This window comes from Ciconia boyciana, chromosome 1, assembly GCF_034638445.1.
Source record: "Ciconia boyciana chromosome 1, ASM3463844v1, whole genome shotgun sequence".
Classification (NCBI taxonomy): Eukaryota; Metazoa; Chordata; class Aves; order Ciconiiformes; family Ciconiidae; genus Ciconia; species Ciconia boyciana.
This window is the reverse complement of record NC_132934.1, coordinates 198,986,396-199,008,778: the sequence shown is the minus strand read 5'-3', so window position 1 is coordinate 199,008,778 and position 22,383 is coordinate 198,986,396. Positions and strand designations below refer to the sequence as shown.

At 37.1% G+C, this 22,383-nt stretch overlaps 1 protein-coding gene across 12 annotated transcripts in view; it reads left to right on the top strand.

Annotated features, from left to right (window-relative positions):
- Positions 1–22,383, top strand: part of SGCG (sarcoglycan gamma) — a 154,859-nt gene that overhangs the window by 117,056 nt on the left and 15,420 nt on the right. For 11 of the 12 annotated variants that reach the window (XR_012040458.1, XM_072850495.1, XM_072850492.1 and 8 more), the window contains 2 exons: positions 811–930; positions 12,100–12,172. Coding sequence is in view for 11 of the 12 variants with exons in the window: in XM_072850495.1 (XP_072706596.1) it covers positions 811–930; positions 12,100–12,172 (193 nt within the window). In the remaining variant the exon portion in view is untranslated. The remainder of the gene's footprint in view (positions 1–810; positions 931–12,099; positions 12,173–22,383) is intronic. The other variant, XM_072850496.1, reaches the window with a different exon arrangement.

Sequence of the window (22,383 nt, the reverse complement as noted above, 5' to 3'; positions counted from 1 at the left end):
TTTTCCAGCCTAAACAATTCTAGGATTCTATGATTCCATGAAATAGACATTCAAACTTACGTGATGCAAATTTTTAATTGATCAGGTTGTTAGAAAGGGGAATATTAAGGGTTTGATTTATATCCACTTACAAGCCAACACTGTAGTACAGAATGTGCCACTGAATTTAGGATCTGGTAATACGTAAAGACTGTCTTGCACACAATTATTTTAATTTTTGTAGTTTGAGATCCAATTGCAAATACTCTCACAGCTTTTTGAAACTCTTCTAAGAACATGATCTGTAGCATTTGTTAGATATGTGGAGCTAAACTGGCATTTGTTATGAAGAGCTGAGGGTCCTGCCCTGACATGGGATGTTTGTCATTTTAAAGCATTTGAGCCTCCCTAATCAAAAGGGATGATGCTGAAAAGACTTTGATAATTAGTTTCTATGTTGGGGAAACAAAAAAGATAGACTGATCAAAGAATCTTAGCATTTTCAACACCAGGAACATGATTGTTTGTCTTGAGCAATTCGTGAGGGATTTCCTAAATTCCCTGGAAACCCAACTTGAAAGCATGACTCCAGGCACAGTTTTGAACAACAAATTAGATCATGTAAATAGACATACCCAATTTCAGTACTTCCAGGGCCATTATCTTTAGAATATCTGGGTGCTTCATGATCCTTAATGTACTTGAATGAGTCACGAAATTGTTAAGACTAATTTATTAAAATTATTAATTATTATTCAAATTATTAGCAATTTTTGTAGAAAATTGAAGAAAGCTGATGTAATTATTCCATTATTCTACTGTGCTTTGCAGGTCCTAAAATGGTAGAATTCCATGGTCAGCAATTTCAGATCAACTCAAAGGACGGCAAGCCACTTTTTACAGTGGATGAAAATGAGGTTGTAATTGGCACAGATAAACTTCGAGTCACAGGTTCGTAACAGTTTAAGAAATGCCCCAATAATAGCCACAGGAAAAGCACAATAAAAATGGCATTTTTAAATACATCATTGTGTGTGAACACAAGTTCTGGTTTTACCTCATTAGGAAATAAAAATCTGAAGATATTCTGACCTTTTTCAATAAATAATCAGTAAGAACTTTTAACAGCAAAATAATAATATATATATAAAAATATATTTATATATCTGTATGTGTGTATTTTATTTTAAAATGATTAGTGATTGAAACTGTACAGGTGCATTTTTTTCTGAATTATTTAATGTTTCTAGTGCACACTGTTAACTGAGGCTGAAAAAATTCCAGATATTTCAGTTTGAGTTGTATTGAGTTTTATATGTGAAAACTTTTTAGGCTTTCTCTGATATTTTTATGTGGTTTTATCTTTCAAAGTGAAAGTCACTGTATTTCTGCTCTGTGAATAGCATATATGTCACAGGATGGTATTTGTAGTATATTTAAAATGTCATCTGTCAAAAGACAAGTTTGTCTTAGGCTATTTCTGCAAATCACCAGAGTACTCATTTACAAAGTAAGATGTCAAAGTTATCACATGAAAAGCTATTTCCTTTCATATGACCTGATAAAGTCAACCTTCATTTTCCAGGTGTAAGGTTGCCTTAAAACAGATGCATCAAAGTGTGATTTCTCTTTAAGCGGAAGAGTCCATCAAAGGAAATACTGAAATTATCCTATAACTTGTTTTCAATTACATTTTTAATATTCTTAACCTGATTGCAACTATCATGTTTAACTTTTGCTAATTATTGGCCCTCTGAAATCTTGAGGTCTTAATTTGAATGGACATATTCATATTATTTCACTGTGCAAAACTACAAATGTGGTAGTAACTATACAATTAGTATTTCAAAGCCAAAGTTAAGTTATAATGACTGTGTTAATAAATTATGTTTATGCCTGAGGGTCTTATCTTAAGTTTTTTACTTTTCAACCTAATTGAAATTACAACTTTGTTTATCCAGGAAACCATATCAAATAATTATTGTTTGCCCAAGGGATGCTAAACTTTAATAGAAAAGCATGTTTAACAAAGATATGAAAAACTGCATAATTGTTAACTGATTTGGAAAAGGTCTATCTCTGCTCAAAGTAAGTAAAAATCATTCATACACGAGTGGAAATTGTTACGCTAAAACATGTATTCTGACTCGTCCAATATTAATCTTTACACTGCAAGGTGAGTGTTTACTTTAGCAGATATTGTAGAAAGACACATTGCCTGTTTCTTTTTTACACTGTGGTACAATTCGAAAGCAAATGCATTAAAGTCATTGAGGTTATTTCAGTGTAATTTTAATATAAGTGAGAGGAGTTTCATGCCTACTTTGCTTCAAATTAATTTATTAAAATTGTGATTTAAATGATACTATTAGCATGAAGGATAAATTAGTAATACTTTGCGTACTGAGATAACTTTTAAAACATTTTAGATAGAGAACAAGATTCATGTGAAATAAATTTTGAAAAGTTCATACCATAAGAAACAGACTATCTCAGGCTTAAAATACACAAAGCATATTTTGCAGTTTTTTATGTACAATATAGTGAACTATTTGATTTTACTTCTCCTTATTTGTGTGAATTATGAAAAGCTCAGTAACAACTTGTAAGAAAACCTGACAGTTTTCAACTAAATTATAATATAGCAGAGTGCAAATGGATGTGATTTATGGTATTTCAAGAAAAACCAAAAAAGTCTAAGAATAAGCTAATCCAACCCAACACCTCAGGAACTGTCATTTTCCAACAATTTGGTATGTTTGACCTCATCCTGTTGCAGTTCAGACATTTTCTGGCCCATGTGGTAGAAAAAAATAGTGGCAGACTCTCTCTGTTCTGCTAAGAAGAGCAAATGCCTGGGGAAAGCCATGATCAGCAAAGTGTCTCAGATACCCCACAGGGTCACAGGCAGGTCTAGATGCCCATGTTCAGACAACTGACTTGAACCCCCAGTCAACACAGTCAATGCAGCCTAGAGCGTGTTTCATCTCACCTTGAAGGAGACACCTACTCCTGGCATGTGGAGGGCTCTTCTGCTGACTAAATGCGGTTGTCTACTTTAGGATGAGCTCAATGGCTCACTCATCTCCCTTCAATACAGTGACTGAGTTCAGATGCTTAAACATAAGCATCCAGCAGTATTTGAAACACCTTAAGGTATGTGAGACACCACATGGTATCACTGTACAGGAGACACTTCCTTTGATTGTGGCAGCTGGAGGGCAGGCAGAATGTACAAGGGTATGTTAGATGACAGTAGGTACATCTGATGAGGCAACTAAATTCTGCCTCTAGCTCATCTGTGACACCTACATCACAGACACTTAAATTTAAGTGTATGAAACTGAAGCTCAACTTAACCCTTCATGACAATTAATGCTACCTGAAGGAGCCTGTACTCCAATTACATCCTCTCTAATATTTCAGTAATGATCTACATCTTTTGCAGACGTTTATTATGCTACTACGGAAATATTGTACATCAGCATTTTGTTCTGGGAGGGTTTTATACATTCACTTGGCATTGGTGACAGTGAAACACACTTTGTAACAGTGTATTGGCTGGCAAAGAGCCGATTGCTTTTTAACTAGCAATATTGTCATGGCAGAAGGAATGAAGTCACAGCACTGGCTGGAAACAAAGTTCTTCTGCGCAAATGGCTAGAGTCCATGGCTGTAGGAGTCCTGTTCTTCCACTCCCTTGCCTGCTCTGCAAACTTGCCAACTAGAAGGCTGTCCGGAGGAGAGAGAAAATAGACCCAAGTAAATAAAATTATATACAATAGAAAAATAATTAACATTCAGCAGTTATAAAATGGACTCAACTACTGCACAAAAAACTTTTTAACAAGTACAAATAATAATTTATATATCGTGACTTTTGTATAGGGTAATATTTTGGTGATGAGTACGTAAGAAATTAATAGAAGGCAGTTGCTTACCCTCCACTCTTCTTGAAGAAAAGCTGGCAAGGCAGAGGTGATCAGTATCTTTATGGAGAAGCATATTATATCACCCTTTCTCCAGTTTACTACTTGTCCTTCTGCTTGCTTGTCTTCCATAATCTCTTAAAAGTATTTCCTGAGTATTGTCGATGATTTTCTAGTGCTCTGTTCTATGGAAATGTTTTCAGTTTGAGTAGCTAACACTGAAGAGCAATGTGAAGATGTGTGTTTAATTTAAACGCTTCTGCTCAGAAGGTAAGTTAAGTAGGAGACAATTTGAGGGTATGAATAAACATTGTTAGACTTTGAAGAGGCAGATAGTCCTTGTTTCATAATGGGGGGGAGGGAGGTGTTAATGAAACTTGCTGACTTCAGTCCTCTCATTAAGAAAATTAATATCTTGATCTTCTGTATTTTAGGATTAAATGATTATATATCCATAAACAATAGTCTATAAAATAGTAAATATAGTAATATTCATATCATAATTAATGTTATTTCTTTACAGTTTAAAAGATAAAGTAGGTAATGAATACAAGAAATCAATTTAGGGCCATTTTCCAAAAAAATTTGTCCTGAGGTTTTTTGGTTTCTTTTAGTGTCATACTGTTCAAACTTAATGCTGTTTGATGAAGAAATTTTTCTCACAGGAAGGCAAGGTTTTACTCTTGCTTAGAGGTGACAGCTCTAGAATATGTAAATAAGCCTTTCATTCCCTCTTACACCAACACCACCCCTCTCTCTGGAGCATTAACACTGATGTTTCCTGTTGATTTTCTTCCATTAGCCCCTATTTCCATGCAAGTGATACTATGTCTGTTAGCACTTACCTGTCTTTCAGAGCAGGGTGTCTGTTTTAGGAAGTGAGAGACTGAGACTGAATTCCCTCCTTGGCCCAGGAGACTTCAATCCTGCAGTCCCACCTCCCAGGACAGTGCTCTGTAATGCCATACAAAATGTAAGGTGCCCAGCGTGAGGGGACAGCTGGGAGCAAGCACTCTTGATGTCTGCCAGCAAAGTGAAGCTCTGCCTCTGCCTACATGCTCCCTCATTTCTTCCACTTTCATGGTTCACCTTCAAAAAGCGAAGCAGAGGGTGAGATCCCTAGAGTTGTTCACTGCTAAGCGTGGGCTTCAATCTCCCTCAGTGAGGAAGGAATGCTCCAATGACAATCTGTTTTGTAAAGGCATTCGGAAAGATTATGTTTAATTAAAATGCTGTAACTGCTGAGTTTTAGTGCTGACTCCAATGCTCTTGGTTTGCACAGGCTGAGAACTAGCAATACAATTGGGCTCCTCTGGGGAGTTTGGTCTCTCTCTGCTCTCTCTGCCTTCTTTCTGAGCCGCAGTGGTGCTTAGAGCAAGAGACCTGCCATCCCGGACCACGAGACAGGAGCAGATCCCTAAAACAAGGATCTGGTTTATTTCAAACAAGGCTTCAGCAGCCATGATTGCACTCAGGCCTCACAAATCTCTCTTTGTATAGATGTTTGCTCCCCTCCTCCAATCCATTTTGCCAGGCTCCTCTTGCTGATATCTCTCTGTGCGTATCTGGTCATCTTTAACACAAAAAGCCCAAACCTTGATAGGAATGTAAAAGTTGGACTAGAAGAGGCATCTGATTTATCAGCTTACATCCCTTTCATAGACAGACAAGTAGGTCATATAATTTCTTTTATAATCTTATCAAGCTACATTTCAAATGAAAACAAACACTATTCATTTCTATATCACCAAATGTGAACTTATATCTAAAAGGTGCTGTAGGAGAAATACAAAAGGCTGTATATAAACAGATCCCAGAGTTAAATTAGGAAAGCCTGTGAGACAGAAGAGTTCCCTCCACTGCCGTGAGCTCTTTGTTCCTTGTGCCTTGCAGCTCTGCACATCCCATAGCAAGACGCTGTGAGGGCACCCTTGGCACGTGGCATCCCGCACCTGCTGCGAGGTGCCCCCAGCAGCCTGTCAGCCCACTCATGAGCTGGCTGCAGATCTAGTTTTGAGGATGGCTTTAAAAGTGATCTCAAGACTCAGTAGGGCATTCTGAATTTTAATTACAAAGAGAAGTAGATTTCTGAGTAATGAAGTTTAGAAATGTTATCAAAGCAAAGCATTCAGGATCAGAAAATATTGCTAAACAAGTTAGTTTGAGCTTAAATAATTGAGAAGGGAGCTCATGTATAGAGAGGTAAGCCTAAACCTGGATGACCTGATAAAGTCATATTTGCAAAATAATCAAGATATCTCTTTATTAGTGACTTGTCCTTTACATTCCTATTGCCTCTTTCCCAGTGTCTGTGTCATCTGAAATCATCAGCAATTACTTTTTTTCTTCCAAGTCCATGATAAAATGTTACATCACATTTGGCCCCACTAGTAACACATCCCCTCACTCATCGTTCTCTGTTTGCAATTATGTTTTAAGACCTATCAGTCAATTTTAGTCCATATAATGCATTCCAGGCTGATTTGTGTTGCTCTAATCTCTTAATCAAAATGTGATGTGGCATCAAAGTAAATGCCTATGGAAGTTTATTACACCCATACTATTACCTTTATCAGCCAAGCTTGTCATCTCATTTACAATTCAAAGATATAAATGTATTTAATAATGTCATACCCACTGCTATACTGCATACAAAAAAGGTGCAAGAAGTACAGAAGCTGGCGTTTAATTAATCTGCTAGAGGACCTTAGTATTTTGTGCTTGCCTTTCATACTCTGGCACCTCAGTTTCTTGACTTTCACCTGGGTGTTTATGGGAAAGAGTACAACTGAATTTCTCATGGTTTTCCCTGAAGTCACTGGTACAAATACTTACAACCTTTAATTCCACTTTTAATCCATTTTGGAACTACAAATCGATAATGATGAGTGATTGTATGGTTTTCTAAAGATGACAAAGGGATTATATGAAAATCTGGCAGAGCACAGAGTAGAGCTTTTCGGAGTCTGCCCATGCTGGTGATGTCTAATGTGGAGACAAAACTCACCAGTTGAGTTTGAGAGACACATCTTTTCCTTTTGAAGTCATTATTTATTATTTTGTCAGCGGTAGCAGATAATGGACTGTGTTCATGTGGTTAAAATACTAGGCTCCACTTGCCTTTTATTACTGTGATTATTACTCTGATGGCTAGATATGCCATTTCATGATTCTATGAATAGCCATTAATGTTACTTTTGCAAAATATTAATGGAAGTGATGATTTCCTTCCCTAATCTTTCTAATAATTGAAACTGTATAGTTTATAGCAAGTGGACTAAAAAAAAAATTGTTTTTTTACACACAGACATAGCAGGAAAATTTATGAAAATGCAAACATAAGACTAGATTTTTAATAGCAGTAAACCAGTGTCATACCATTAGGTTCCGTGGAGCTGCTCCAGTATGCACTAGCCCTTTCAGTGCTTTCAATCTGAGGATTGTGTCTACAGTAATGACATACTATAACATGCAAACAGTTAAGGTGCTTTACAAATGTGCCAGTCAAAATACTTCACTGGAATAGAGGCTCCTCAAGAAAGACAAGGCTGGAAAGGCGAGGGGGGAGTTGCCCTTTATGTTCAAGAGCAGCGGGAATGCATGGCGCTCAGCCTCGGGACAGATGAGGAGCCAGCGGAGAGTGAACGGGTCAGGATTAGAGGGGCAGATCAACATGGGCAACATTGTGGTGGGTGTGTACTGCAGACCACCTGATTGGGAAGAAGCAGATGAGGCCTTCTTCAGACAACTGGAAGAAGCCAGGTGATAATTGATATGTCTTTCTCTCCAGAATAGCAGTGTTATCCAATGCTCAGCTTTTCCTACAGCCCTTATAATGAGACAGAAATGGATCTTGTATCCAGAAACTGCGCCAAGATCCTCACTGTGTGACACTATTATTTAGATATCAAGAAGCTGGCACAAAGTCAAATTCTACCACAGTGGTCATCGTATGTAAGGATATGCAGCAGTGTAGCAAGGCATGAAATTTCAAACTATGCAATTTAATACAATTGGCATTACAAGAAGCTATGCAGCTTATCTAAGAAGGGGAATTCACTTGTATCGTATCTTCATTATACCTCATCCTATGACACAGTACAGCTAAGCTAGTACTGAAAATTGCTGAAAAATTTTAACAACTGTCTAATGGAAAAGGAAATGGATTCCAAACCATAACCAAGTGGAAGAGCACACCATAGAACATATGTTCGTATAGTAGATGCATGCATGAGTAAGAAAAAGGAAGGGGAAAATAAATTTTAAAATGCCTTCCGAGGTCATCAAGCCAAAATATGCATCCACAACAGCATTTTGTTCACTCAGGACTGCACTTTTGCTGCAGATCTGATGGTTCTGACAGTTCTCATGTCCCACTGGTTTATACCATGGAGGAGTCAGGGAGTGAATATAGTGGATTCCTTTTGGATGAAACCGAACCGAGAAATGGGCTCCAAGAATGCATTTACTTCATCAAAATTGCAAATATGTTTTAAATCCACAGGATGAGACTAGAATTGATCCAAAGTAAAATCCCCTAAATCTGTATAGTACGAGCAGCAGATCTTTAGCACCAAGTGTATCACTCTATAAATCCACCCTTTTCAGGTCACATTACCTCCTAACGGAGACATACCTAAAGACTTCCCGGAACTACAATTGGAAGACATTAAGATCAAGCTATCTCCCCTGATAAATCATGTGTTTGGAGATCATTCAAAATTACTGACAAGATAAGTCTTCTGTTAGCACAGGTAGTATTGTGACAGTATATATTTCACTGAAATTACAACTCATTCACTGTAATCCAAGATGAAAATCTGAGCAAGGAAAACAGTGAAATGCTTGCTTTGCTAAGAGTTGTCAGGTAGGACAAAGTGGAATGAAGGACAGTGAGGGATCATGATATATTCTCAAAGGACCACAGCATCAGAAGAATCTCATTTAAGGCTGTCTCTGCTCAAAGAAAAACTTGAATTCATTGCCACCTCTAGCTGGCAAGTAAACTAAGTCAGAAGTTTTGACAGATCAGTGTATCCCTGCAAAATATCTTAGTTGTACCAAATCAGCATTTTCTGACAAACTTATTTAATTCCTTAGGGGTTTTTTTTTCATCATGCCCAATGTGTAGGGTTGCCACCTTGTAACACCCACCAGCACAAATACAAGAACAGGAGAATAATTAACTATGTCCAGCAACCCATTAGGTTTTATCTTGCAAAATAATCTTAATGCTAATGAAGAAGGGTTAATTATGTCTGAATTAATGAATTTTACATTTTCCAGTGTTATATTCATGCCAGTTTGCAGGTTCCAGAAAGACTTATCTATTTAAACTGATTATGAGGATATCAACAGCTAAATAAAATTTAAATAGAAGCTTAGAAATCCATGCTTCCTTGAAGTGGTGAATAGTATGGTAATTCTTATATTTTGTGCACTTCTCTTCCATCCAAGCTAAGGAGATTTCATTCTAAGGAATCATGATTTCAGCTAGAGCTCTTCTCAAAAAGCAGCATGTTTTATGCTTTCTTAGGACATCCTGAGAACTTTCCCCCAGCCCTCATGAAGTGACAGTCTTCCTATCAGTTGGCTTGGCAATGTATTAATTCTTAATGGTATCTCTTGATTTCACTTTTTTCCTTTTACCATGTTCTCCATGGTTGCCCCCACTAGTTTTTATTATCCTTTTCCCTTTATACCACAGCTAATACCATCTAATACTGTATCTATACCATCTACACCATACTTTCTAATCATCCATTTCCCCTTGTCTTTCCTTCCTTCTGCCTGATTCTACATGTACTTTTTCATCCCAATATCATCAGGTCTTCCAGACAGAACACAGAAAAAATAAGTTTTCTTTTTTTGCACATACGTTTGCATTTAATATGTTAACTATGGTAATATTAATATTTAAATAAGCGTGCGCATGCATGTGTGCATATTCACCAGCCTGCGGCTCAAGAGGGGTCTTAAGAGTTTGTTTCTCTAGATGGAGTCCAAAGCCCTAACTTAGGGCTTTCTACAGCCCAGAATTCTTTCCTGAGGGTAACTGCATTCTGCTTTAATTCAAAGAGCATCCAGAAAAGCCATGTTGAGTAATATCCTAGCTATTAAAATATATTGCCTTGCTACATATTTACCCCAAAAGTGCTTAGATACGTGAATCCTCTAAGCTGGAGAAGATCACTCAACCTGAGGCTTCCCCAGTTTTGGATGAGTGCCTTCACAAAGCCAACGAACAGAAGATGACAGACTCCACCCTTGCTGCAGCTAGTGGTGTTTAGCTGCTTTTTTGAGCCGTCTCCTTGAGATGGCTCAAGCTGAGAGGCTTTTGTACTACTTCAGCTAGTTCCCTGATCCCAGTGAAGCTTAGGCAGGAGATGGTCACTGAGCTGGTGAAACTGCAATGACAGTAGTCCTCAGGAGATCAGAAATGGAGGTGCTTGGAGAACTTTCAGGTCCAACAGGGAGGCTCCTGGTTAGGTTGGGTGCCTGCCTATTGTGGGGACAGTTTGGAGCTTGCAGTTTTGGTCAAGTTCTTTTGGTAGGGCATGTCTTTAGTGCTGAAAATAGAAAGATGCAGAGTAGGGCACTTACATGAGGCCTGCCTGCAGAGGGATGAGGCCCCTCTGTAAAGCATCTCTGCACACACTGAACAAGGAGGCTCTGAAGGAGGGAGAAATGTTACACCAACAATTTACCTGGTCTGCTGCCTGGTTCAATGCAGTAGATGCATTTATCAAATCAATATTCACACTGATGAAGAGGGCTTGCACACCAAGTTTCCTGCCTTCTAGCCAGATGATACTCTAATCTTCATCACATTATTCTGCAATACTTGCCTAGTGCTACCTCCTTCTCTTCTGCCAGCAGCTATGTTTGGAGGGGAAATGGAGGGTGTTATTGTGTGGAAACTGGCGATGTGAACATGCAATATTTAGGCACTTCATTAACTGCCTGACCATGATTTTTTTACAATCTGAATTGCTCTCTTGAACTTCAGCACCTTGGACCTAGGTTGAAAATTGACTGTTGTGCTGTTATAGGCAACCTGAATTCCTAAATAAGTTAAAAGTCCAGGACCTAAAATTCATGTAAGTCCTTATTTGGATTTATCATCTAAGCATTCAGTCTTGCTTCTATTTCACAATATAAATTCTCAGAGGAGGGCCAGCATCCATTGCATGCTGCACTCTGTGCTATGAATTCCAGTCTTGAAAATTACTTTCTTTATTATCACAGTATTTCTTGCACAAATTAACATAGAACCACAAAGAAAGAGTGCATTGCAAAAGTGAAAAAACTAGATGCAAAGAAGAAAGAGCAAGGTTAAAAGTAGGTGGGCTACAAAGAAAAATTAAAATAATGATTTGTGACAAGAAAGCCATGGACTCTGATTTTCAGGAGGGTACTGATATTAAGGTGATGAGGCTATATAGTAGCCCCTTTACAGGAAGGATCTTATGAACAGTTCAAGAATCTGCAGCCATGAACTTCATCTGGGTTCTGGATGGCTGGGCTTTAAGATATATTTGCCTGCAGCAGCGCAATGCAAATAATCCTTTCGTACTGATGACTTGCTTTGCCCCACCTACACATATACCACCACACAGAGGTAATCAGTGTTTCTTCCCCATTGGGATGAAACTACTTTTATTTCAAGAGGTAAACTATCTGATCCCATAGTCATTACCATTTTAAGTGCATAAATACCATTTTATATTCAGCAAGTCTGCCTAAAAATAGGGGGAAATCTTTGCTGAAGCTACATGCCAGAATTTGTACTATGTATAGGATAGTCTAAAATAAATATGATTATTTAAGTCTGTAATATTTGCAAAGGTTTTGTGGGATTTTAATTATCTTTATTAACTCTAATGGAAATTACACTGTAAAAATCTTATTTACTTATGTTGTTGTCCCAAGTAGTCCAAAATTTCTCTGCCTTCAGACTTTTTAGATTTCATATTAATAATTTACACCTGCACTTTTACGTTACCCGTGTATTGTGTTGCTCCAATCAATACTTTAATAGTAGGACTGTATCTATATTTTAATTGTCTCATTAATTGTTAAGATATGGCTTTGTATCTTAATTTCTGATATCAAAGTGGCTGTGTAAATCACTGTTGCTATTTTTTTTATATTTGAAGTTTTACATTATAGTTTTTTTCTTTTTTTTCAGGGCCTGAAGGAGCACTTTTTGAACACTCTGTAGAAACACCACTTGTGAAAGCAGAAGCTTTTAAACAGCTTAGGTAAGAATTTATACATAAAACCATAAATCTAATAAGTAAATGTTGTTTGCTATAGATATTCACATTTTCCTGAACTAGGGATTTTCAACAGCATTTACAGAACTACTACTAACTTTTTTTTCTATGTGACAAATTATTGTTTTGAAGGAAAATTATACATTGCTCTGCAATTTTGAAATATATTATGAATGATTTATTGCTGATGGTGAATATTTAAAGCCACATAAAATACTGTGGAAAGTTTTTCTGTAAACTTCTATTTTTCAATCTTTAAACACTTAAGTATGACTTTTTCTACAATACAAGTTGCTTGTCTGCAGTAGGTCATCAACCTATAATTAGTCAAGATTTTTAGAAACTAGCATGAATCTGAGGAAACAGACTAATAAGAAAAATTTGGAATTGTACAAAGCTCTGTATGACTAAAGAGCAGTTTGGGGTGAGAAAACCATTATAAAGTACGTTATAAGTTTCAGAGCTCCTTAACTCTGGGATAGCATTTCTGTGTGCATTATTCTATGTAATTTTGAGTATCCCAAATTAGTTTATAATGTGTTGGTTATGATGAGGTAATAAACTCAATTTACATTCTGTTCATGAACATATTATGTTTCATTTTATAAGCAAGTTCAAAGAAAAATTTGAAATGAAAGATGATCTCTTTAACAATTAGACTTCTGTCCTTTCATACCTTGGCAGTCTGCTACTTTCTGTCATAATTTCTCTTAGTGTTTCTTTTCCAATAGGGGTAACTATTAGAGAGTAGCAGAAGATGATTAAAACTTTCAAGAACACTGTCTTTATCTTGGTGACTGAATTTTCAAATTAAGAATGGCAAATGAGAGGGAGACTATTAAGATACTTCTTTTAATTTTCTCCTTGATATTTAAGATTTACTTACAGTAAGATACCTTGTGCTTGCATTTGAAGACAGAATGAGCTCAAGACATTAGTTTTTACATGTTGAGCTCCACTTTCAAAAATGTATTTCTTCTACTATGGTAGAATTTGGATGTGACAGACTTTGACCAATATGTAGGATTCTGCATTGTAGTTAATGTTGTCTGGTTTTGGAGGGAGTGGATTCGTTATGTTGTAGATTTGTCACTTCCTGTGATTATCTCAATCTTGATAAAGTAGGACATCGACTTTTGTAATTACAAAGCCAAGAAGCTCTCTGCAAATTTTAATTGGATACATATCAATTATTTTCTGCAGTTGTTGCTTTGCTTCAAATGCATCATCAATTAATAATATTTTAATAGGCTTAAAGCTAATAATTTTATCCTACAGCCATTATGCTATGTTACATTTTAAGTTCTTATCCACACTTCATTTAAAAACAATTACACTGTTTCAGACTACATACAACTATTGTTATTATACATTTTTCATCTGTTTTTGAAATAGGATATCATTTGAAGGAAAACATTGAGATTAATTAAAAGTGTTTGTAAAGTTCTCCTGCATGGATGAGTTTACCTTGTGGCTTACCTCGTTAGTGATTTTTACCATGTCAACTATAAGCACATGTTTTGAGCTAGAATGTTGCTATGTGTTAGCAGAGCTCAAGTGTAATAGTTAAAATCTTAAATTGACTTAAAATAGTGGGAAGTATAGATTCTTCCGGCATTTACAGAAGTTATGCTAATATTATTGTAATGTCAAGGAAATGCCTACATGGCCACATCAACACTGATACTTGCTACTGACATTAATATCTGACATAAATCCAGAGCTGCTAAACAGCTGTGCTAGAAAACAAGTTAGCTTAACCTTAAGAAAAATGCTGAATATCAGGGCGTGAAGCTGTGCAATGAATACAGCACTCAGTCATGTCCTGGCTGGCCCTGAAGACCTGAAGCTTACCCAGAGCAGTTCAAAATGCCTTATTCCCCTTATTCCTTTAATCTTTTTCTTTTTCTCTCTTTACCACCCGTAATCGGTGTCAAGTCTGAAAGCAGAGATGGCAATGATTCCATGGAGGGCTTCTGGGGAGGATCGAGAGGTAGATGCATTTGTCTGCAGTACAGATGCTAAGTTAAGATGTAGACAGAGAAGAGCAATTTACAAGGCTCATGCTGGAAAAAGGTTATTTTCAAGGGTAACCTTAAACATCAGTGTAAACAAAATTCATGCATTCTGTTGTGAAGGGGCTGAGACAAGTTTACCAATGAATGGCAATTTTGTAATGCTTTATAAATATTCTGTTTCATTGCGCACTGTTAAATATAGGAAGCTACCGACTGAAAAGCACTTCAATATGAAAATTTAAAATGCAATTTTGAGTATTACTTTTCTATTTTAAATTTGAACATGCTTCTTTTCCAGATTAAGGTAGTGAGTATCAAGTTATAGGTAATATAACCTATTTGCTCACCTCAAGCCTTATCTCCACACTTTCACCATCTATTAATCTTCTATTTTTCTTCTATTTTTCCCTCAGTGGTTGTGCTGTGCCATGTGAATGTGATATGCTGGGTGAATGTGATATAAAGTGCCACGGTATGCAGCATTAAATATAGGGAATGTCGCTTCAAGAAAACCCATCCACTTCAAATGTAGTTGCATGTTTCAAGGAGCTGACTGGAAAGCTGATAACGCTCATAACTTTTCAGCTTGTGTCATATGAACGGAGGCCACATTCATTCTCTGTCATTCAGATTTAGGGCAGTATCGCAAACAAAGGTGACACAAATAGCCTTCTGAATTACACATTCTGCTGGCTTTCCTGTCCAAACGCCAAATTTCAAGACAGACTGCTTTTCTGGAAACAGAGATAAGTGTGTTAGAACGTATCTTTTTATAGCTAAGTAATGGAGACAGAGCAATGCAATTATATTGTGGTCAGTTACTGTCTTTTCATCCCCTAATTTGAAGAAAACATATAGAGTCCTTTTCAGTCTAATAGATTGAATTCATGACTCACCCGTAAAGAAAAAGAGATGTGCTTGCACTTACTTCCAACTGGTAGGAAGAATTATAATAAAAAAATCTACATTTCAAAATTGAAGCATTCCTAGGTTTAAAATAACATTGCCTACTTTTGAATTCCTCTCCTGGAGTTCTTTTCTTATCTCTATGTAAGATATCTAGTCTCCATTTACAAAATTTGTTAAGACTTTAGGATGTAGTGGAGACCTAAAAACAGGGTCTCACATCTAAGAAGTGCCTGACAAACATCTCAAATGACATGGTTACAGTCAACAAGAAGATTTGGATATATCCAGGAAATATCTTCCCCAGACAAACACCACTGAGGAGGTACCTGCTTAAAATTAGCCAATTGTAATTAGTGAGAACAGAAATATATCTGGACTCCTACTTCTCTCTGCAATTCAGTTGCCTGATATAGCCAAGTGCCTACACAGCGTCCAGGTGCAGGAGTGCTTCTTTGACAGCAAGCGCCTATCTATTGGGACATATCTCCTTTCCTTTGGCTGAACCTGTTCTACTGTATGGTCATGGGACCACAGGAGAGCAAGCAAGAGGAAGCACAAGTTAGTCTTGTGTTTAGGGCATTCAGCCAAGAACAGGACGAGACCAGGGGTTTGCAGTTATGGTTTAAAACATAATCCTGGAAGAAAAAACAGATTAATGTCCTGACCACTGTTATATCCTCTTTATTTGCTCTGTTTCTTGCCGGATTACTTAGTTTTGCAAAGAATGACATTCAGCCCAGGGATGGCCATAATCCAGCTCTTTACTCCCGCCAAGCTGTTTTGTAGTCTGGTAAATAGAGGTAACAGATACAGGTTTAATTCCCTTCAAGATGAGGAGGGAATTGAACCAATGCTTCGTAATTCCTTGCTGAATAGCAAAATCAATAGGATTGTATTATATGTAATGTAACATTATATATTATAATATATTTTTTATATATTATTTAGAATATTATAGAAAGATGGAAAGTGTTACCTCTTCCATGGTTTTCCATGAAAGTGGCTACAGCCCTTGTGCTTTGGTGTGTATTTGGCATGTTGAGGACTTGCCTCAATCGGGTCTCCTGGGGGCTTCCATGGACTTCAGCTGGCACTTCTAACTGGATCATAGCAAGGTTCTAATGGAAACCAGGTACTTTGCTTTCCAAAAGAAGGAATTTAAACAGAATTATAGAAGCCTATGTTCAGACATGTAACTTGTGACCCAAAATGTAGGTGGGAAATGTATAACAGCAACTAATGGAACTAGCTACTGTAGATAGAGACATTTTTAGCAATTCCCTAAAAGCCAGCTTCTCCCCAGGTTCTATGTTAGGTACTGGAAGTAGCCTCTTCTACTGTTATCCAAAGTTTCATGCCAGCACACATACCCTTTTATCCCCAGTTATCAAATAACAATCTCTGTGAAAAACTAGTGTCTCAGTTTAGACATTTTTCCAGTCTGATGCTAACATATTTTTCTGATAATTTGTAGAACTTTAGAAAATTATTTAGCATATTATTCTAGTCCTCCTATATTTCATATCCTTGAATAACACGTAACTCATACATAGTTTTGTCATTTTGATACTGTTCACTTCTTGTGATCTACATGTCTTGCGGTTTTCTAAGGGATGGATCAGCAAAGCTGTGTAAACGTCAAAACAATGTTTCTGAACTGAGCACTTGTATTTCCCAAACTAATGGAAATGTGCTTACAAAAGTGACACCTTCCAATTTATTAACTAACTGTATACTATGCATAATGAATATAATGCTCATAGATGAGCTTTGTTCTTATATTTGCCATAAATGGATGTCCGACAGCCAGCAGCTGTGCCTTCTGAGCACAAATCCCATGGGAAATCACTTTTAGTACAGTCAGTTTGTGGTATTTTGCCAGTTCTTCAACTGAGGGTTTACATCCAAGTTCAAAAGTGACCCACATCATTCTACCCTTCTTACATTTGAAAAGCACTATAGCAGGAATGATGTCACTGTTCCAGACAGGCAACATTTGTCAGGCTATGATTATAAATATATATATAAATAACGTTATCATTTAACATATTATTTAACAGCTTATGGGTATATTCTGAAAAGATTTCAGTATTTCCCAGGGAAACAGATGTATTTTAAACAAATGTATAATATTGGCATTGACCAAAACTTTAAATATCTCCTTTAAGAAGCATTGCTTCATATTTTAATGAAATACCTATGTCCAACACTGAAAAGCATCAAAATATATATTTACTAGCTTGTGACTTACATGTTATAGAATATTGATAGTTTGAAGGCACAGTTGTTCACCTTCTAGGTATTTGGTTAAGGTAAATTACTGTACTGATGGGTTGCTGGTAGACCTCCCTATCTATATATTCAGAATAAATATGTCCCCTTTAATTTTGACTTCTGTTCTGTGGCATCCAATAGCTCCACTTTTCTTATGGCTGCTACTTCTCTCTGACTCTTTATGAAGGCTTACTTTTATCCTTTCCATTCCCCATTCATAATATGATTTCCTTTTGCGCTCAAAGTATAGATTTGTTAGGGTAAACTGTGTAATAAGACAGAGAGAAAGGCTGGAAACTGAAGTTGTGGGGTTTTATGGGCGTACGAATAACAATTATGAAGGAAGTCTAGAAAGAGATGTATAGAAGCCAACCATGGTAAAAACATTTGCTAAGTCATTCCTTAATCATGTTTGTAATACTAATGCTTACATGCTAATTGCCTAAAAATACCATCAAAAATACCCAAGAACCATGATTTTTATTTGCATTCATTATGCAAATCAAAAGGCCAGTCAGTCAGAAGAGAATGAATTACGTAACAGAAAAGTAAGTCTACAGTTATGAGTCAGTATTTGTAAAGCATCTCTGCTCCCTGACTAGTGAGATATTTCTACTGCAATGTAATTTTATGAGCCCTGGCATTAATACGCTAGATATAAATTTGCATTCGTATGCTTTACTGCATTCAGGTTAACTAAGACCACCATCAAATACTTCTTTTGGAAGCTTAAAGAATTTCTTTCCATTCATCTGATGGACTCAAATCTATAAAAAGACATAGTTTAAAAGGATCGGATGGTACAGGACATGATGTTTATCAACTTTTCAGAAACATTTCTGACTCAGATATTTGAAAATACCTTATTAGCAAAGGCTTGGGTACTACTTCACATCTAGTCTTCTTTTAAGCAGGGAATTTTCTTGAAAATATTAATCTTAAAGAGAAAAGAATTTTCCAAGTACAATCTGTTTTCTCTGTCTTGTGTTACTAGCTATTTGTGTGCACCCATGTACTTGCAAAATCTTGTTCATTGCTATTTAGTTTACAAACTACAGCGCTTCACCTGCAGGGCTTATCTATCATTGTATGTATGGACCATATGACCTTAGGAGATAGACTTACCTCTGCTGATTAGATCATCCTCCCTTCTGTAATTCTGAGTCTGCAGAGGGACTCTGTCCTGCTCTCACAGATGTTTCCCTCCTGAGGTAGGAGGGATGTTTGGTGACGAGTGGGAACAGAGCCTCAGGTCTCCTAGGGAGCCTGTGTGGGCAGTCAGATGTGTTGGCAGTCAGAGCTGCTCTCCTGAGCACCTACAACATGTTTCCTGTTTCGAAGGACTGCTGGCCTCCGAAACCAGTGAGTGATAGATAGATACCTCAGTAAGATGAGAGGAAATCCATGCACCGATGTTAGTGGCCTTTTTGCCAGGTAAGATCTCCCTGAGAACACATGCCAGGTTTCTGCCCACTGTTATCACTGACTTTCCCTTAAGCCAGTCAGTCGGCTGATGTTCTTCCTAAAGCCTCGGTTTTTCAGAGATGTCACTTAACACATTAAAATCAATAGGAGTTGTTTCTGCCACTTGTACAGGACAAAGCCGTTTACCTGTTTTCCATAGCTGCTTATGTCAGTACTGCAAAGGTGTAATGACTTCTACACCTACACTGTTGAACTGGGTACCTGACAATGTCAGACTGCTCAGTGAGATGCTAAAGTGAACTTGTCATCAGTGATTACAGTATATTCCACCAGAGCACAAGCTACTGTGAAAATTTCATTAATGATTGTCGCAGTTATGGACACTTTGCAGATGACCACCTGGAGCTCTATTTGTAAGTCTACAATTGGGCTGTCACTGGTCTAAGACATAATGTTGAACTGGGTAGAGCATCCTTTACATCATCTTTCAGCTACATACCTGTCTGCACATATATCAAGAGAGCTGGGGAGGAGGCATGAAATGGGAGTCACCGACCATGTGCACCCAAGGATGTGCATGTGGCAAACACTGGAAGAAGAAAGGGAAGCATTTCCTAATAACAGCAGTTCTTCTAAGAAATGTTGTAAATGTGCACAGTCGCTACTCACACTCTTTCCCCTCTCCCTCAGCCTGTGTGTGGAGTTGTGATACTTCAGTTGTGTGGAAACTGGTGAGAGTGTGGCACATTCAGCCACTGTACTAATGAATCACAAGAGGGGAAAGGTACGACCTGCTTGTCAGCACAGACCTCTTCACTTGAGTGTTTCTTTTCATGCAGAACAAATGGACACTATGAACAGTGCATAGTGAAGAATTCCAATTACTTAAAATCTCTCTGTGCTTCTGCATGTTAAAGGAAAATTTGCTTGAGTTATGTAAAATGGCAAATTTCAACCTGGAAGATAAGTTTATGAAAATAAAGACTCATAATGAAAATACTAATCATATTTATACAACAGTGATGCAAAAAGTATTATTATACGAGTGTAAAATTTTATAATACAATAAGTTGCTTTATAATATCATTAAAATCATGTGAAAAAGATAGCCATGCTGGAAACATCTGTGATATGCCAGATTCAATCACATTCACTAAGGCCTTGGCCATTTTTAATTACCTGGAGAGTCAGCACATCATAAAATTGAGGTCATCACAGAGACCTCTTTTGAATTAGCTCTGCTTACCAGTCTTTATCACAACTGTCAGTCTTGAGAGAAGCTTCTACTTTAATTATATCTCAGTTCTGATCTTTAGTCTTCATTTCTTCAACAACTCTGCACTGAGTGACAGTGGACAAACAGGCAAAAACACCTCAATATTTAAGACGATGGAGAACTAGTAAACAAATAACTACACTGTAATAATCATATCTGCTATGGTTTTGAATAGGTTATAAATGTTGTTTTAAATTGCTCTTATAGTCTTTTTAAAGTACCATTAAAACTGGCACTGTTTTATTCTCTCTTTAAGAGAACATGTAAGTGCATTTGTCCTAGAACTTTGAACATTTCTTTTATATTGCTTACATAAAATAAGTTCTGTTAACCAAAACCTTGGGAACTGGAAACATCTATTACTCAAATCTGGCTTTGTAATTGTGCTAGTGCACAGAGCTCAGCCCAAAGCCATTAGCACTGTTGGTGCCTACTTGTGCTTATGCTGAACAATCCCCTTGAATCCAGAATCTCATAACTGAGCTTTACTGGAATCATCTGTTGCCACTCATTTCAGATTTAGAACATAAATACGGAACAAATTTGAAATTTGGAACACAGACTGTTTCAAGAAATAAAAATACGATGAGAAATTTTTTATTTAAATTAAAGGAAAGGAAATGTGTTGAAGAACATACCAGCTGATATCTTCAAGGACAGCAAATACTCCCAACATTTAAGAATGCCACCCCAAAGGACTGGAGTGCCTCAGGGATCTGCCCTTTATCCTTGGTCATTTTTAGCAAGACAAGATAAGCTAAAAAAAAAACCAATAGACATATTTATTTAAAACTCAACCACACTTCCCATACATATGGAGTAGGGTTAAAAACCAAAAACAAACAAACAAAAAAACCTTATCTGTATCTGCCTAACACTTTGGCTGATCCTAAATGATTTCTTCATTGTTCATGTGTGTGATTCAGCTGATAATTCAGCACACACTTCTGGTTACCATTCAGCTCTTACATATTCAGGCTGCATTCATGCACCAGAGTCCAAACCTAGAGGACCTCTGAGTGCCCAGAATAAGCAGAGGCATTTCAGATGCTCATCCAGATTTAGAACTGCCCTCTCTGCAAGCAGAAACACTCATTCACAATTCATTCATTCATTCATTCACTGAAGTGGGAAGGGATCCTCCCACAAACCACCCACACAGATGCATTTTCAGAGAGACTAATATACCTGAAGCATGGCCCCAGGGGTTCACAACTGCTCAGGCAGATAGTTCAGGTGGAATTGCTCTCAACTCATTTAGAGTGTAGCTATCTACATCAGATCTCATCACCTCTTGGTGGAAGGCAACACTTACTGTTAGGGCATGTTACATTTTATCCTAACAGAGGCATCTAAAATAGATCAGATTAATCATGCCGTAGCAGTGCCTATTTCTCTCTATTCATTTTGAAGGGTGCATGGGGGATCACCCATACTCCTTACTATAGCCAACTACATTTGTTTAGAGGAATCGTGCACTTATCGACTATGCCATGTTTGGTTAAGCTCTGAAGAAATGAAAATTCATCATGAGAAACAAGGCCACGCATTGTGCTGGGAAATGTTCAAATCCCAGAGTAAAGCTTTTCCACTTGTAACCCTGTATTCCATAAATTCATCTAAATTGTTAATCATAGTTTTTATAACCTTGTAACTAGGATTAGCAAATGCTGCCAATTACTGGCTCTTGTTTGATATCAGGCACAAGGTAATGAGTCCTTTCAAGCTAATAATTAGCTTGGAGGCCCTGGCCATGCTAGAACTTTATCTTTTCAGGAAAGTCATGACACCATCCTATTTACCTAAAAGAAGTGTCTTTTCTTTCTAAATTGGTAAAAATCCATAGTTGTCTTATACTCACTAAAGATTTTGAGAATTTCAGAATACACTCTTAATGTTTTCAGTGCTATCAATTTTCTGAATCTCTTCGTTCTTCAAAACCTTCTGCATATCTTGTGCATCAAATTCAGACTTCTTTTTTATACTAATCTTAATAATTGTGCGTCAGCTTCCCATGCTTGTATTTACATGTATATTTATGCTATCTATATATACATGTATATACTATAATATCTACAGCTGTTCCATTGACTCCAGCAATTCTTGTTCTGAGAGTTGTTCTGATTTTCTGTACTGCTCTGCACACTCATCTACAATGTCTTCCTGTAATTTACTTCTTTCTGAAAGCTTACAAATCTGTATCTGCAAATTTGTATCAGGAAAACAGCACAATCTCTCTTTTCTTCTAATCTTGGATCATCAGATCGCCCACAGCCTGAAGCACAAGAGAAGAT